The sequence below is a fragment of the Falco punctatus genome, assembly GCF_963210335.1.
Source record: "Falco punctatus genome assembly, chromosome: 18".
Taxonomy (NCBI): Eukaryota; Metazoa; Chordata; class Aves; order Falconiformes; family Falconidae; genus Falco; species Falco punctatus.
Window position 1 is genome coordinate 365,078 of NC_137598.1, and position 14,097 is coordinate 379,174.

At 69.8% G+C, this 14,097-nt stretch overlaps 2 protein-coding genes across 3 annotated transcripts; both read right to left on the minus strand.

The window, feature by feature from the left end:
* Positions 1-9: 9 nt before the first annotated feature.
* NECTIN4 (nectin cell adhesion molecule 4) lies at positions 10-9,283 on the minus strand. Of its 2 annotated transcripts, XM_080368539.1 has the most exons (9): positions 8,735-9,036; positions 5,365-5,718; positions 4,528-4,818; positions 3,839-3,953; positions 3,121-3,284; positions 2,184-2,331; positions 2,025-2,103; positions 1,677-1,766; positions 10-1,411 (listed from the first exon to the last, which is right to left on the minus strand). In XM_080368539.1, the coding sequence occupies exons 1-9, from the start codon at positions 8,799-8,801 to the stop codon at positions 1,151-1,153; spliced, it is 1,569 nt and encodes a 522-aa protein (XP_080224665.1). In that variant the 5' UTR covers positions 8,802-9,036; the 3' UTR covers positions 10-1,150. The 2 variants fall into 2 exon arrangements, with proteins under 2 accessions (XP_080224665.1, XP_080224664.1); XM_080368538.1 differs by lacking the exons at positions 10-1,411; positions 1,677-1,766; positions 2,025-2,103 and having other exon boundaries at positions 2,256-3,284; positions 8,735-9,283.
* Positions 9,284-9,402: 119 nt separating this feature from the next.
* On the minus strand, positions 9,403-14,088 carry LOC308055001 (lens fiber membrane intrinsic protein-like). Its single transcript, XM_080368550.1, has 6 exons — positions 13,990-14,088; positions 13,038-13,436; positions 10,752-12,511; positions 10,162-10,302; positions 9,861-9,995; positions 9,403-9,695 (listed from the first exon to the last, which is right to left on the minus strand). The coding sequence occupies exons 3-6, from the start codon at positions 11,314-11,316 to the stop codon at positions 9,628-9,630; spliced, it is 909 nt and encodes a 302-aa protein (XP_080224676.1). The 5' UTR covers positions 11,317-12,511; positions 13,038-13,436; positions 13,990-14,088; the 3' UTR covers positions 9,403-9,627.
* Positions 14,089-14,097: the final 9 nt, after the last annotated feature.

The window sequence follows — 14,097 nt, forward strand, 5'->3', positions numbered from 1 at the left end:
GCCGCCTTCGAGGCCGCTTCCTGCTCCTCGGCGCGTCGAAACCGCAGGGCAGGGCGCAGGCGGCACGCTCCTGCGCGCTTCCGCACGCTTGTGCAAGCCGGGGCACGCTCGTGTGCGCTTGTGCAAGCCGGGGCACGCTCGTGTGCGCTTGCTCAGGCACGCTCACACGAGGCTGTGCGCACGCCGACACGCTTGTGCAGGCACTCGCACATGGCTCAGCCACGCGCCCGTCGGGTACATGGGTGGAGTGCCCAGGTGTGGCTGTCCTTGCACACGCGCGTGCCTGCAGCGTGCACCAGCCCCCGTGCCCCCGGCTGAGACCAGACGCACTCGACACAGGGCCCCAGGGTCCCGCGCGGGGGTTTATTTACAAGCGCGGCCAGGCAGCAGCGGGGGGGTGGGGGGGGCCCCTGTCCTATACAGGTATGTACACGTCGGTTGCAGCACCCCCGGGGACCCCCACTGCCAGCCCCACGCCTGGGGGCCCCGGCCCCAGGGGGGTCCCCTCAGCAGCGTGGGGGACAACGATGGGGGTTTTGGGGGGTTTTTCAGGGCCGGGGGGTGGGGAGAGAGGACACAAGCGTCCCAAGTGCCACCGGCAAACCACATCCTGAGCCGGGGACAGCCGCGTGTCCCCAGCACCGTGCAGGAAGGAGCCGACCCAGAGTCCGAACGATCCCAGCCGGGGGGCTCCTGCCCCTCTCCTGTCCTCGGGGTGTCCCCACACCCGTGGGTCCTGGATGCTGCCGCCACCTCCTCTGGCCAGCCACCAGTGAACGTCCCCACTTTTGTGCCAGCAGCAGGGTGACACCTGGGGACTGGAGCCCCGCCCTGGGGCACGGTGCATGTCCCTAATCCCACGTCAGCAGCAAGGTGACACGTGCATGTCCCCAACCCTGTGCCAGCAGCAGGGTGACGCTTGGGGACTGGAGCCATCCTGGGGCACGGTGCATGTCCCCGACCCAGTGCCAGCAGCAGGGTGACGCTCGGGGACCGGAGCCCTGTCCTGGGGCACGGTGCATGTCCCTGACCCCGTGCCAGCAGCAGGGTGACGCTCGGGGACCGGAGCCAGCCCGGTGGGCAGGCAGAGCCGGGGGAGCCACAGGGGGGAACGGGGGTCCCTTGGGTGTCCCCCCCGGCCCTGCCCAGCTCACACCAGGTGCCCGCGGCCATTGATGTAGATGCCATTGGTGGTGGGCTTGGCCTGCAGCATCCCGTTCTCCTGCACGAAGTGGGTCATGGCCTGCTTGATGGGGTCGTCCCCCCCACCGCCGCCACCATCCTCCTCCTCCTCCTTCGGCTCCTTCCCTGCCAGGGTGGGCAGCAGCGGTGCTGCCGGCACCTCTGTCTGCGTCTCGATCTCCCGCACTGTTGAGAGCGTCGAGTAGCTGCGCCCTTCGGGCTCTTCGCTCTGCAGGGACAAGGGACAGGCGTCACGGCGGAGGAACGAACCCCCCAGGGACCCTCAAGGGGACGGAGCGCTGCCGTGGGGCATAAGGAGGTGCATGAGGGCTCAGCGCACGGGCATGCAACGGTGCCTGCAGGCGGGGGGGCTTCACACACCCAGCACAGGGGTGCGTCGGGAGCATGCCAGCAGTGGAGGGGACACTCCGGGAGCCACAGCCCTGGGCTGGGTGTGGGGCTGAGCTGGACCCCCACCCCCCTGCGGCACTCACCATGGCGGAGCAGATGCTGGTGCCGCGCAGGCTGTCCCCACGCAGGCTGCCTTGCCGGCTCTCCGCACGCAGCTGCAGCGTCTCCTCCAGCTGAAACAGCCCCGTGAGATGCAGCCCCCCACAGCCTGGCCCCCGTGCCTCCCACCCCCCAGTCCTCCTGCAACACCCCTACACCCAGCACCAGGGCACCCCAACACCCGGCACCTGGGGCATTCCAGCATCCTTCACCCCAGGCACCCCAAGACCCAGGGCACGCCAAGACCTACCACCTTGGGCACCCCACTACCCACCACCCCAGGCACCCCACCACCCAGGACACCCCAAGACCCCCTCCCTTGGGCACCCCACCTGGGTGCGTGTGTCGGTGCTGTGGCTGGAGTGCAGGCGGCGGATGGAATTCTCCCGGGTGAGCGTCAGCTCCTCCTCGCTGGGGACACGGTGAGGGACACGCTCAGCACAGGTCCCCCATGTACCCCCCCACCCCCTGCCCCTCTCCCTGCCTCTTACTACTTCTCGGAGATGCGCTTGGTCTTGCGCTTGTGGTAGAGGGTCATGACAACAACGACAACGACGAGGACGCAGAGCAGGACAGCGGCGATGACGCCCACCACCACCACCGAGGCTGAGACCAGGTCCACCCTGCGCACCTCGTTGTCTGCGGGGACACCCGTGGGGTGGGAAGGCATGGTGGGGGGGGACAAGAAGATGGGGGGTGGATAGACGGAAATAGGAGTATGTGGATGGGTGGGTAAATGCATGAGTATGTGGATGGACGGATGGGTCCATGGGTGGATGGGTGGTTAGATGAACAATGGGTGGAAAGATGGATGGACAGAGGTGCCAGAGGGATGGATGGGCAGATGGATAGGTACACGGATGGATGAGTAGACGGATGAGTAAATGGGTGGGTGGATGAGTAGACGGATGAGTAGACAGACGGGTGGCTGAGGGGACAGATGAGTGTATGGACGGGCACACAGTGGATGAACAAATGGAGAATGAGACACGAAAGGGGGAGGAGGGATGGATGGATGGACAGACAGGTGGGCAGATGAGCGGATGGATGAAGAAATGGAGGGAGAGTTGGGTGGGCAGAGTGGGTGGGGTGGGTGCACGGCTGGACGGCCAAGAGAACAGACAGAAGGATGGGTGGGCAGGCAGACAGTCAGACGGACAAATGGGTGAAGAGGCAGAGGAGCACCTGGGGAAGGACAGGTGAATGGATGGGTGTAGGAAGAACCTGGGGGGGGACAGACGGGAGCAGGGTGGCAGGAAGGGCAGGCAGGTGGAAGAGAGCCCTGGGATGGACAGATTGGTGCAAGCTGCACCAAACAGCACCACCCACCCCCCACCCCCCAGGCTCCCACCGGCACCACCCTGGGACCCCCACCCCAATGCCCACTCGCCACCAGTGCACCCACCCCGGCGCCCCCCAAGTGCCCACCTGCCACCCTGCTCTTGATGCTGACGTTGGCTCGCGCCTCCTTGGTGGCCACACGGTTGGAGACGCGGCAGACGTAATCCCCAGCGTCAGCGGCAGCGAGGGGCCGCTGGAAGACGAGGGTGTCCCCCTTCACCCGCACGCCGGCGGGCAGCGGGGCGTTCAGCCTGCGGCGCGACAGCACCATCAGCCCCCGGCATGCCCGGGCGGGCAGCAGCAGCGCCGCCGCCATCAAAGCCGGGGCTGCCAGTTCCCACGGCTGACGCCCTGCCCCGGCCCTGGCAGGGCCTGCCCGGGCATGGCACCACCTGCCGCGCTCGCCGCCGCCACGGCCCTCGGCACAAGCACGCCTGGGCAGGGACACGGGTGGGGACGTGGCGGGGGGGGCACGGCAGGGACACGGGGCAACATGGCAGGGACACGAGCACAGGCAGGGGGGACACAACGGGGACATGGGATGTGGCCAGGACAGGGGCACAGGCAGGGAACATGGCAGGGGACACACAGCAGGGACATGGGACATGGCAAGGACATAGGCACAGGCAGGGGATGTGGCAGGAGACACGCCAGCATGGGCAGGGGGGACACAGCAGGGACACGGGCAGGGGACACAGGAGGGACATGAACATGCTCTGGATGCCTGGCAGGGATAGAGGCACACGGGGACACGGCAGGGACACCAACAAGTGCATAGCAGGGACAGCAGGGCTGGTGTCCTCACCGTGTCCAGTTGTAGGTGGGCGGGGGGTTGCCATCCCCCAGGCAGGTCAGCGTGGCCCCCTCCATGCCCTCCTGCCACTCCTCCGTGTGCCCCAGCACAGAGGCGTCCGACAGGTCTGGGGACAAGGGGACAGTGAGGGGACAAGCAGGGACAGCTCCCATGGCCTCAGCGCGCTCCCTGTGCCTTTCATCTCCCCAGTGTCCCTTAAGTCCTCCATGCAATGTGCCCCACTGCCCTCCATGTCCCCACGCCACCCACAGTCCCCACTCCCCATGTTCTTCATGTCCCCAACACCCTCCACCTCCCCGAGGCCCAATGTGACCTTCAAAGCCCTCCCTGTCCCCAGTGTCCCCAGTGCCCCCCACGATCTCCACGTCTCCAATGCCCCCCATGTCTTCCACATCCCTCAATGTCCCCCATGCCCATCGTCCCCAATGCCCCCTGTGTCCCCCAACCTTCCGCACGCTCTCCATGTCCCCAACACACCCACATCCTTCACCTCTCCCCGCGTCCCCCATTTCCCTCAATGCCCCCCATGCCCATCATGTCCCCAACGCCCACTGCATCCCCCATGTCCTCCACATCCTTTAACGCTGCCCATGTCCCCAGTGCCCATGGTGTCCCCAGTGCCCTCCATGTCCCCAATGCCCCCCGCATCCCTCGACACCCCCCGTGCCGCGGTGCCGCACAGGCGACGCTGAGGAGGTGGGTGATCCTCTTCTCGTGGCGCAGCCCGGGGTGGGCCACCACGCAGGTCAGGCTCTTGCCATTCATGCTGCGCCCGGGCACCAGGAAGAACTCGCTGGTGACGGAGGCGGAGCGGGCGTGCGCCGAGCGGCGCGTGGCGTTGGTGCCCCGCACCTCCGTCTCCCAGCGCACCGACGGCACTGGGTTGCCCTCCGCCGTGCACGAGGCCGCCAGCGTCCGGCCCTGCCCCTCCTCCAGTGGTGGCCCCGGGTTCAGGATGGGCAGAGGAGGCACTGCAGGCGGCACCGGCGTCAGACCCGCACTGGTGACACCAGAGCCCGAAACCCCATCGCCCGCACAGCCGATGGGCACCTGGTACTGCAGACCCGCCGTGCCCGTCAGGCATTGCTCACTGCCCCAGCGCCATCACCCCACCGCTCTGTACCGCCATCCCGCTGCCCCACGCCCATCACCCACCACCCCGTGCCGATCACCGCTTGCCCACTGCCCCATCACCCCATGGCCACCACCCACCGTCCCACGCCTGCTGCCCCTTGCCCACCGCCCTGTGCCCATTGCCCACCGCCCCATACCCAGCTCCCCTTGCCCGCCAGCCCATCGCCCCATGCCCACCACCCTGCACCCATCACCCATGCCAACCGCCCTTTGCCCACCACACCACTACTGCCCACCACCCATCACCCTGTGCCTGCTGCCCCTTGCCCACCACCCGTGCCCATCACCATTTGTCTGCTGCCCTACAACCACCATCCCATCCTCATCACCCCCCGCCCCATGCCTGCTGCCCCTTGCCCACCACCCCCTCCCCGGGCACTCACCCAGCACCTTGAGGGTGAGCCGCCCCTCAAAGTTGCCCAGGGGGAAGGTGATGAGGTGACACTCGTAATCGCCCTCGTCCCCCTGCACAGCGTTCCTCAGGATGATGGCACCATCCTCCAGCGCGCCGCCCGCCCGCCGCAGCACCCGCCCAGCGTAGGGCTCCAGCACGTGCTCCCCGTGCTGCTGGTTGAGCACGGCCACCTCGGCGCCCTCCCCCGTCGGGCCCCGCTTCAGCCAGGTCACCTGCACCACCTGCTCCTGCTCCTGCGCCCGGTACCGGCACGGCAGCACCACGTCCTGGCCCAGCACCGCCGTCACGCTGCGCTCCACCTCCACCACCCCGGAGCGGCAGCCTGCGGGCACCCAGGTTGGCACCGTGCGCTCGCTCGGCACACTTGTGCCGCCGCCGCGCGCTCCCCGGGCACACTCGCGCTGGCGCACACTTGTGCTGGCACTCACATCCACGCAGGAACACTTGGGCACGCGCTTGGGCTTGCGCTCACATCCGTGCAAGAACACTCAGGCACGCTTGTGCACACCTGTGCTGGCACTGACATCCATGCAGGAACACTCCAGCACGCTTGTGCTTGCACACGTCCACACTTGGGCAGGCTTGCGCACACTCACATGTGCTTGAGTGCACTCGTATACATCCAGCCATGCTTGGGGATGCTTGTGCACACATTGGCACACTCAGAACATGCTTGTGCTTGCACATACCCACACGTTTCTTCAGGCACACTCACACAAGTTTGGGTACCCTTAACCCCACTTACACACGCTTGCGCTTGCACACACTTGGGTGGACTGAGATGCACACAGGCATGCTTGGGCACACTTGCGCACACTCCAGCACGCGTACCCTTGTGCTTCCACATGTCCGTGTGTTTCTCCAGGTGCTCTCACATACACTTGGGGGCACTTGTGCCTGCATGCCTGAGTACACTCACACACTCAGGTACAGTCGCATACGCTTGGGCACGCTCATATAAGCTTGGGTGCACCTGCACACTCGTGCGCACTTGTGTGCTCTGACATCCTCATATACATGCTGATGCACACCTGGGTGCACTTGGGTGTGTTGCACATGCTCATGCACACTCAGGCAAGCTTCCGCACACTCATGCACACCTGGATGAGCTCACACACGCTTCAGCACATTTATGCGTGCTCACACACACCTGGGCACACTCTGGCACACTTGGGCATGGTCACATGTGCTCATGTCTGCTTAGGCAAGCTTGCACATTTACAGGCATGCTCATGCACACTTGAGCATGCTCCTGCCTGCCAAAGCACACTCGTACACTCTTATGCATGCATGTACCCCTTTGGATGCATTCATGTGTGCTTGGACGTGCTCACACACACTCGTGTGCCCATAAGCACCCATGCATGCTTGGGTGTGCTCACGCATGCCCATCATGCTTGGGCACACTTGCACATCCCTGGACACAGTTGTGCACACTCCTGCACGCTCAGGCATGCTTAAACATGCTCATGTATGATGGGGCATCCTTGTGCCAGCAGAGACACACTCACACACACTTGGGCACGCTCACACGGGCACACTCAGACACACTTGCAGGCATACGTGCGCACTTGTGCATGCTCACACACACACGCTTGTGCATGCTCTTACACTCACTCAGGCACATCAACCCCACACTCACCTGTGCTCGGGCACACTTGTGCACGCTTGCACACACCCAGACACACTCAGGGCAGCTCATGCTCGCTCTGACGCGCTCACACGTTCCCGGGCGCGCTCCCGCATGCTGGCCGCGCGTGCAAGGTGGCGGGTGTCGGGGCGGGGCTGGGGCCCACCCAGCCGCTCGGCGACGCCGGGGGAAGCGGCTGGGCCGGCGCGGCCAGAACAACCGGCTGGCGCGGATGCCGGGCGCTGCCGCGGCTTGCGGAGGGCTCCCGCCCCCGCCGGCCCCGGGGCCTCCCCGCCGAGCCCCCCGCCGTGCCCGGCCTAATTACATACCACCACCCCACTCCCCCCCCCGATTAGTCGCCGGATTAATTAAATAATTACGGCGCTGCCCGGCCCGTGAGTCAGAGCCGTGCTGCTCCCGCCCTGCCTCAGTTTCCCCCTGCGTGGCGACGGGGGGCCGGGGGTCCCGGCAGGGTGGGGGCCGTTGCCGTCGGGGCTGGCGGGTGGCCCCCGCCGCGGGGCGTCCCCGCCCAACCGGGCCGAGCGCGTGGGAACGGAGCCGGGAACCGGCTCAACCGGATCCCGCGGCCCCCACGCCCCGGCCGGGCTCGCGCCCGCGGGATCAGCATCGGGGAGGCAGGGGTCCCGGGGGGCGGGGGTCCCGGGGGCTACACGCCCACGCGTGTGCGCGGCCCCGCGTCGCCCCTTGGCACCTGCGGCTGTGCGCACACACACACACACACGAGTGTGCACGCTTGTGCCCCTCGTGAACGCACGCGCGCGTGTGCAGCCCCCCCCAGGACACGCGCATGCACGGACACACACACACACACCCCCCCGCAAAGGGGTCACACGCGCGTCCTTGCCCCATGCGCAGTGCACACGCGTGTGCACGCACACACACCCGGGGGGCCATAGGCCTGACACCCAGCGATGGGCACGATGCTGCTCCGTGCCCCCGACCCCCCCGAGGGGGGGGGGGGCAGCACCTCCTGCGGTGACGTCACCCAGCCCGTTCCCACGGCTCCTGCACCACTGGGGAAACTGAGGCACGGCACCGGGGCTGAGGCAGGCAGCTGAACCCCCCCCCCCGCCCCCTTGGGTGCGGCACCCAGCGCGGCACAGCTCGGTGGGGGGGTGCTAGCCCACCCTCCAAAGCGTGGGAGGGAGCGCGGACCCCCCCAGGCAGCCCGGTGTCCCCGCACTGTCCCCAGTGGGCTGTACCGAGTTCCCACGGTGTCGTGTGTGCGTGTCGCGTGTCCCCAGAAGGGTCCCCCGCCTAGCTTCCCCGTGGGGGGGGACACGCGGACGTAGAGGTGCGCGCACACGGACACGCACAAGGGTGCACGCACACGCGTGTGCGGCGCCCACGGCGCAACCCCCGGCACGGCGCGACCCCGGCCGGGCACACGGACGCGCAGGCACAGGTGCGCGGAGCCACAGGTGCACACGCGAAAGCACACACGTACACACACGCGTGTGCGCACACACACACTCCCCCCGCTCCACCAGTGCACACGCGTGTGCGTCCCGCTTCCCGCCGGCCCTGCCCGCTCCCCCCGCCCCGGGGCTGCCGGTGCCCCCGGCCGCCGCCGCCCCCCCCACCCCCCCCCCAGCCCGGAGCAGCTGGGGCCGGTTCCCCACCCCGCGGTCCTGCTCCCCCCCGCCCCGGTCCGCCCGGCCCCTGCCCGGTGCCGGCCGTGCCTTACCGGTAGCGAGGAGGAGAAGGAAGAGGAGGAGGAAGGGCGTCCCGGGCCGCATCCCGCGGGGGGCCATGCGGACACCTGCGGGTCACGGCGCTGCTCGGCCCCCGGCCAGCACCATCCGTGCCGAACCGGGCTGCACCGGGCCGGACCGGACGGAACCGGGCTGCACCGGGCCGGACCGGGCAGAACTTTGCCGGGCTGCACCGGGCCGCTCCGGGCCGAACCGGGCCGAACCGGGCGGCTCCGGGCCGAGCGCGGCGGAGGGGCCGGTGTTGCACCGCTCCGAGCCAACACGGGGCGGGGCGGGGCCGGGGGCGGGCGGGGCGGGGCCGGGCGGGGCGGACCGGTCCGGCAGGTCGGGGAAGGGGCGGGGCCGAGGGCGCGGCCTTAAAGTGGCGATGTCAGCGGTGGGGCACACCCCCCGCCCCGCGTCGGGCAGCGGCTCCCGGGTGGCTCCCGGTGACTGCCATCCCCCGCCCCCGTGCCTCCCCGTCACCCTCATGCCCCTCGCGGTCTCCCATTAACCCCTAGACCCCTCCTACTCTGACCCCCCCCCCCCCCCCCCCAGGATGAGACCCCACAAGCATTCCTGTTTCCCCCCAAACCCTGAGCTGGAGGCAGCTGGGAGCTGGCACCGACCCCCCCCCCCCCCGAAAAATCTGGGGTCCCCAAATCCCACAGGGCATCCCGCGAGGGGGGGCATGGCAGTTTATTGGCACAGCAGGATTCAGGGGGTAGTAAAGGGGACAAAACGGGTGGGGGCAGGAGAGCAGGGGGAGCTCAGCCCTGCAGAGACCCGACACAACTCAGCACAGCAGTGCCCCGCACCCCGGCGTGCCCCGACCCGGCTCCTGCGGGGAGGAGGGGGGGTGGCAGCGGGGCCCCCCCAGGTGCCCTCAGGCACCCGCCGCTTCGGAGCTCTCTGGAGACGGGTCCTTGGCAGCAGCACAGAGGTGGAAAAGCCCTGGGGGGAGAGAGAAGGCTGTGGGGCAGCTCAGTGTGGGCCTGGGGGCCCTCCCTGTGCCGCCGACCCGTGGGTGCCCGTGGTGTGTGGCCAGGCCCGGCCCAGCCCTGCAGAGACCGGGCACAGCTCAGCGCAGCGGTGGCCAGGCCTGGCGGGCACTGGTACCTGCTGAGCCGGTGAGGACGACTGCGACCCAGCCCAGGATGTAGGACCAGGAGAAGCGCCAGGTGGCACGGGTCGGCCCCAGGAGGCTCAGCGTGCCGGCCGTGTACACCGCCAGCCCCAGCAGTGCCAGCAGACCTGCGGGCAGAGGGGACGGGTCGGTGGCACGGGCCAGCCCAGCCGGCGAGGCCCCAGCCGGGCAGGCAGAGACCGGGCACAGCTCAGCGCAGCGGTTACTCCCCTGGGGACAGTCCCCGAGGCTCATGTGCCCCAACCCGTTGCCCCCCAGCCTGTCCCCACTTACCAGCCAGGAGCAGGGTGACACCGGCCACCCGGGCACGCGCCCGCCGGGCACCACTGGCCACAACAGAGAGCCCCAAGGCGAGGCCGGCAGCGGCAGTGAGCACCGAGAGCAGCATCAGCACCCGCGTGGCTTCCCATAAGGCTGGGGGGACACAGGTGTTGGGGACACTTGGGGGACACAGGACCCTGGGCATGCACTGCCCCACACCCTGCCCGCAGAGACCGGGCACAGCTCAGCACAGCGATGCCCCCCCCCACACACACACACACAGACTAGGCACAATGCAGCGATGCCTCCCCCTCCTCCCACCCCACAGAGACCAGGCACCGCTCAGCGCACTCATGCCTCCCCAACTCACCCCACACAGACCGGGCACAGCGCGGTGATGCCCCCCCATCCCACCCCACAGAGACTGGGCACAGCTCAGTGCATTGATGCCCCCCCATCCCACCCCACAGAGACCGGGCACAGCTCAGCACACTGATGCCCCCCCATCCCACCCCACAGAGACCGGGCACAGCTCAGTGCATTGATGCCCCCCCATCCCACCCCACAGAGACTGGGCACAGCTCACCCCAGCCGGTGCCTACCTGGGGTGCTGGGGTGGGGGCGGCAGTGTCCCCCGAGGCAGGTGCGCCACAGCCCGAGGCTGGCGGTGCCACCGGGCGCCCGGCGCTGCAGCCAGAAGTGGGTGGTGGTGGCGGCCAGGAGTAGGGCCAGACCGCTGGCCCCACACAGCAGCCCCCCGCCCGCCGGCATCCCCCTGTGCCGGGGAGGGGCTGTGGGGACTGCTGCCACCTCGGGGGGGGGACCCGGGGGTGGCAGCACCGGGGGACGCAGGGGACAATCATGGGGATATGTCTGAGGGAGGTAGGGGGACCTGGGGGTGGCAGCACCAGGGGGCACAGGGGACAATTGTGGGGACATCTGTGGGAGACATGGGGAAACCTGGGGGTGGCAGCACCAGGGGACACCCATGGGGACATGTCTGGGGAGTGTGGGGGGACCTGAGGGTGGCAGCACCAGGGGATGCAGGGGACACCCATGGGGACATGAAGGGACCCGGAGGCAGCAGCACGAGGGGATGCAAGGGACACCCATGGGGACGTCTCTGGGGGATGTGGGGGGAGCCGGGGATGGCACCTCTGGGGACATCAGAGCACTCGTGGGGTGGCACCTTGGGGGACACGGGTGGCTTCTCCAGGGGACACCCAGGGGTGGCACCTCTGGGAGGTGGGTGGGGACACTGGGGACATACACCCCCCCTCCCCGGCACCCACCCTGGCCACTCACCTGCCTTCAGCACCCGCCAGCTGGGTGTCCCATGGCCTCCTGTCCCTGTGTCCCTCTGGGGTGGGGACAGGGGCCTCGGGGGCAGGGGGGGGGGGGGGTTCAAGGCCGCGGGTGCACGTGGCACTGCCATTGTTGGGGACACAATGCAGGGAAAGCTCTGGGTGCTGCTGCCACCCAGGTGCTGACACAGCAAAAGTTTGTCCCCGCCAGCGTCAGCCCCCGGGGTGGCACCACGGGGGGGCAAGAGGCACAGCTGGGGTCCCACCCTGGGTCTCCTCCAGCAGCCTGGGGACACCATGGGCAGCACTGGCTGTGCTGGGGACAGGACACTGGGGACACTGGGGAGATAGGGGACAGGGACACTGGGGACAGGACACTAAAGACATGGGGGACATCGGGAACATGGCAGACACTGGGGAGAGCAGGGATGGGGACACTGGGGACATGGGGGACACTGGGGTTGGGGGGGACACCAGGGAGAAGGACACTGTGGACATGGGGGACACTGGGGACACCAGGGCAGGGGCACTGGGGACACTGGGGACAAGGCCACTGGAGACACGGGGAGTGTGAGGCCTGGGGGGTGTCAGTCCTGGGGGGTGGCGAAGGAGGTGCCAGCTGGGGCTGTCCGCTGGTGCCACCATCTGGGTGGCACACACAGGGGGGCACACGTGCTGTCCTGTGCACGCGCTGTCACATGGGCCCGGGCACAAACCCTCAGCACCCCCCCCCCCAAGTGTGTGCACACCCCTGCACACATGTGCACACCCTTTGCACACACACCCCATGCACACACAGATGCACGTCCCTGCGCACATGCGTGTGCACACACACTCACGCCTGTGCGCGCACCCCCGCAGCCTCACCCACCCCCGCACGCTCACATGCACACTCACAGGCTCACAGGCACACACACACGTGCACACACGTGTGCACAGGCACACGCGCTCCCCGGCTCACAGGCTGTGGGCCAGCGGCAGCAGCAGCAGCAGGAGGAGGCTGAGGCCAAAGTCGCCGAGGGGGGGGGACCCGGAGCAGGAGGGGCTGCAGCGGGCACCTGTGGAAAGGGGGGGGGGGTTGCCACTGGGCTGACACCAGGGTGAGGGGCTCCCACCGCCCCGAGAGTGGGTGAGGGGCTCCCGCCATCCCCAACACCAGAGCAAGGGGCTCCCGCTGCCCTGAGGGCAGAATGAGGGGCTCCCACTGTCCCCCCCACCCCGAGGGCAGGGTGAGGGGCTCCCCCCATCCCCAATGCCAGGGTAAGGGGCTCCCCCCTGCCCTGAGGCCGGGGTGAGGGGCTCCCGCTGCCCCCCTGCCCCGCCGCCCGGCTGAGGGGCTCCCCCCACCCCAAGGCCGAGGTGAGGGGCTCCCCACGCCCCCACCCGCCCCGATGTCAGGGTGAGGGGCTGCCCCCTGCACCCATCCCGCCCCGACGCCAGGGTGAGGGGCTCCCCCCGCCCCCCCCCCCCCCCCGCCCCGACACCAGGGTGAGGGGCTCCCCGCGCCCACCCCCCGCCCCGACGCCAGGGTGAGGGGCTCCCCCCGCCGCCCCCCCCGCCCCGACGCCAGGGTGAGGGGCTCACCGCCGCCCAGCCGCAGCTCCACCTCGCCGCAGGCGCAGTCCCGCTCGCCCACCAGCAGGCAGCTGTAGGTCCCGGCGTCCCCGTCCCGCAGGCGCCGCAGCACCAGCCCCCCCGCGCCCCCCCCGGCCGCCGGCAGCTCGGCGCGCTCGCCGTACCGGGGGTCGCAGCGGGGGCGGCCGCGGGGGCGGCTGCAGACGGCGGCCCCGGCCCCCCCGGGCGCCCCCTCGAAGCGCCAGTGCGTGGCCAGCAGCCGGCCCAGGGGGGCTCCTGCCACCGGGCACCCCAGGGTGACGGCGGCGCCCAGCGTGCCGTTGGCCTGCGCCCGGCCCCGGTGGGGGCTGCGGCACGGCCGGCAGCCCTCGGGGGTGTCCCCGCGGCGGGGGGGCGGCGCCGGGGGGCCTGGGGACAAGGAGGGGGGGGTGTCAGCGGCACCGGCACCCGCCCGTGGTGCGGCCAGAGGGGGGACCCGAGGACCGCCACCGTCCCGTGGCCGTGGGGACCCTGCTGCGGGGGCCGGGGACTCGCCGCTGTGGGACCCCCGGGGCCGTTACCGCCACGGCTCGCGGACGTGACCGGGACCGGGATGGGGACGGGGACACGGGCGTGGGAAGGGACCGGGATGGGGACGGGGACACGGGCGTGGGAAGGGACGGGGACATCTCTTCCCCCGGCCCCCAGCCCCGCCGTCTCCCGCAGCCCCCCGCTGCTGCCGGTGCCCCGACACCCCTCGGCACCGCCCGGACCCCCGGCACCCCCTGGACTCCCGGCACCTCCCGTCCCGCCCACGCCTCCGGACCCCCGGCACACCCCGGACCCCCCAACACCCCCCGGCATCCCCCGGCACCCCTCCGGACCCCCGGCACGTCCCGGCCCGCCTGCGCCTCCCGGACCCCGGCCCCTCCAGCCCCCTCGGGCCCCCCCAGCACCCCCGGACCCTCCGAGCGGGACCCACCGGGGGGCAGCAGGGCCGAGCCCAGCCCCAGGGGCAGCAGCAGGACCCACATCTCGGGGCGGCGGCTCCGGCGGGGGGGTGGGGGGGGCGGGACGGGACAGAGGAGGA

Bases quoted from the DNA above. Each gene is read 5' to 3' on its own strand.
- LOC308055001 (XM_080368550.1), bottom strand. From the start codon at position 11,316: ATGTCCCCAGAGGTGCCATCCCCGGCTCCCCCCACATCCCCCAGAGAC. The intron at 10,303-10,751 runs GTAGGCACCGGC...GTGTCCCCCCAG, and splicing joins CCCCCACCCCAGCACCCCAG to CCTTATGGGAAGCCACGCGG. The intron at 9,696-9,860 runs GTACCAGTGCCC...CTCTCCCCCCAG, and splicing joins CGTCCTCACCGGCTCAGCAG to GGCTTTTCCACCTCTGTGCT.
- NECTIN4 (XM_080368538.1), bottom strand. From the start codon at position 8,801: ATGGCCCCCCGCGGGATGCGGCCCGGGACGCCCTTCCTCCTCCTCTTC. The intron at 4,819-5,364 runs GTGAGTGCCCGG...TGCCGCCTGCAG, and splicing joins GCTCACCCTCAAGGTGCTGG to TGCCTCCTCTGCCCATCCTG. The intron at 3,285-3,838 runs GTGAGGACACCA...GTCGCGCCGCAG, and splicing joins CCCACCTACAACTGGACACG to GCTGAACGCCCCGCTGCCCG.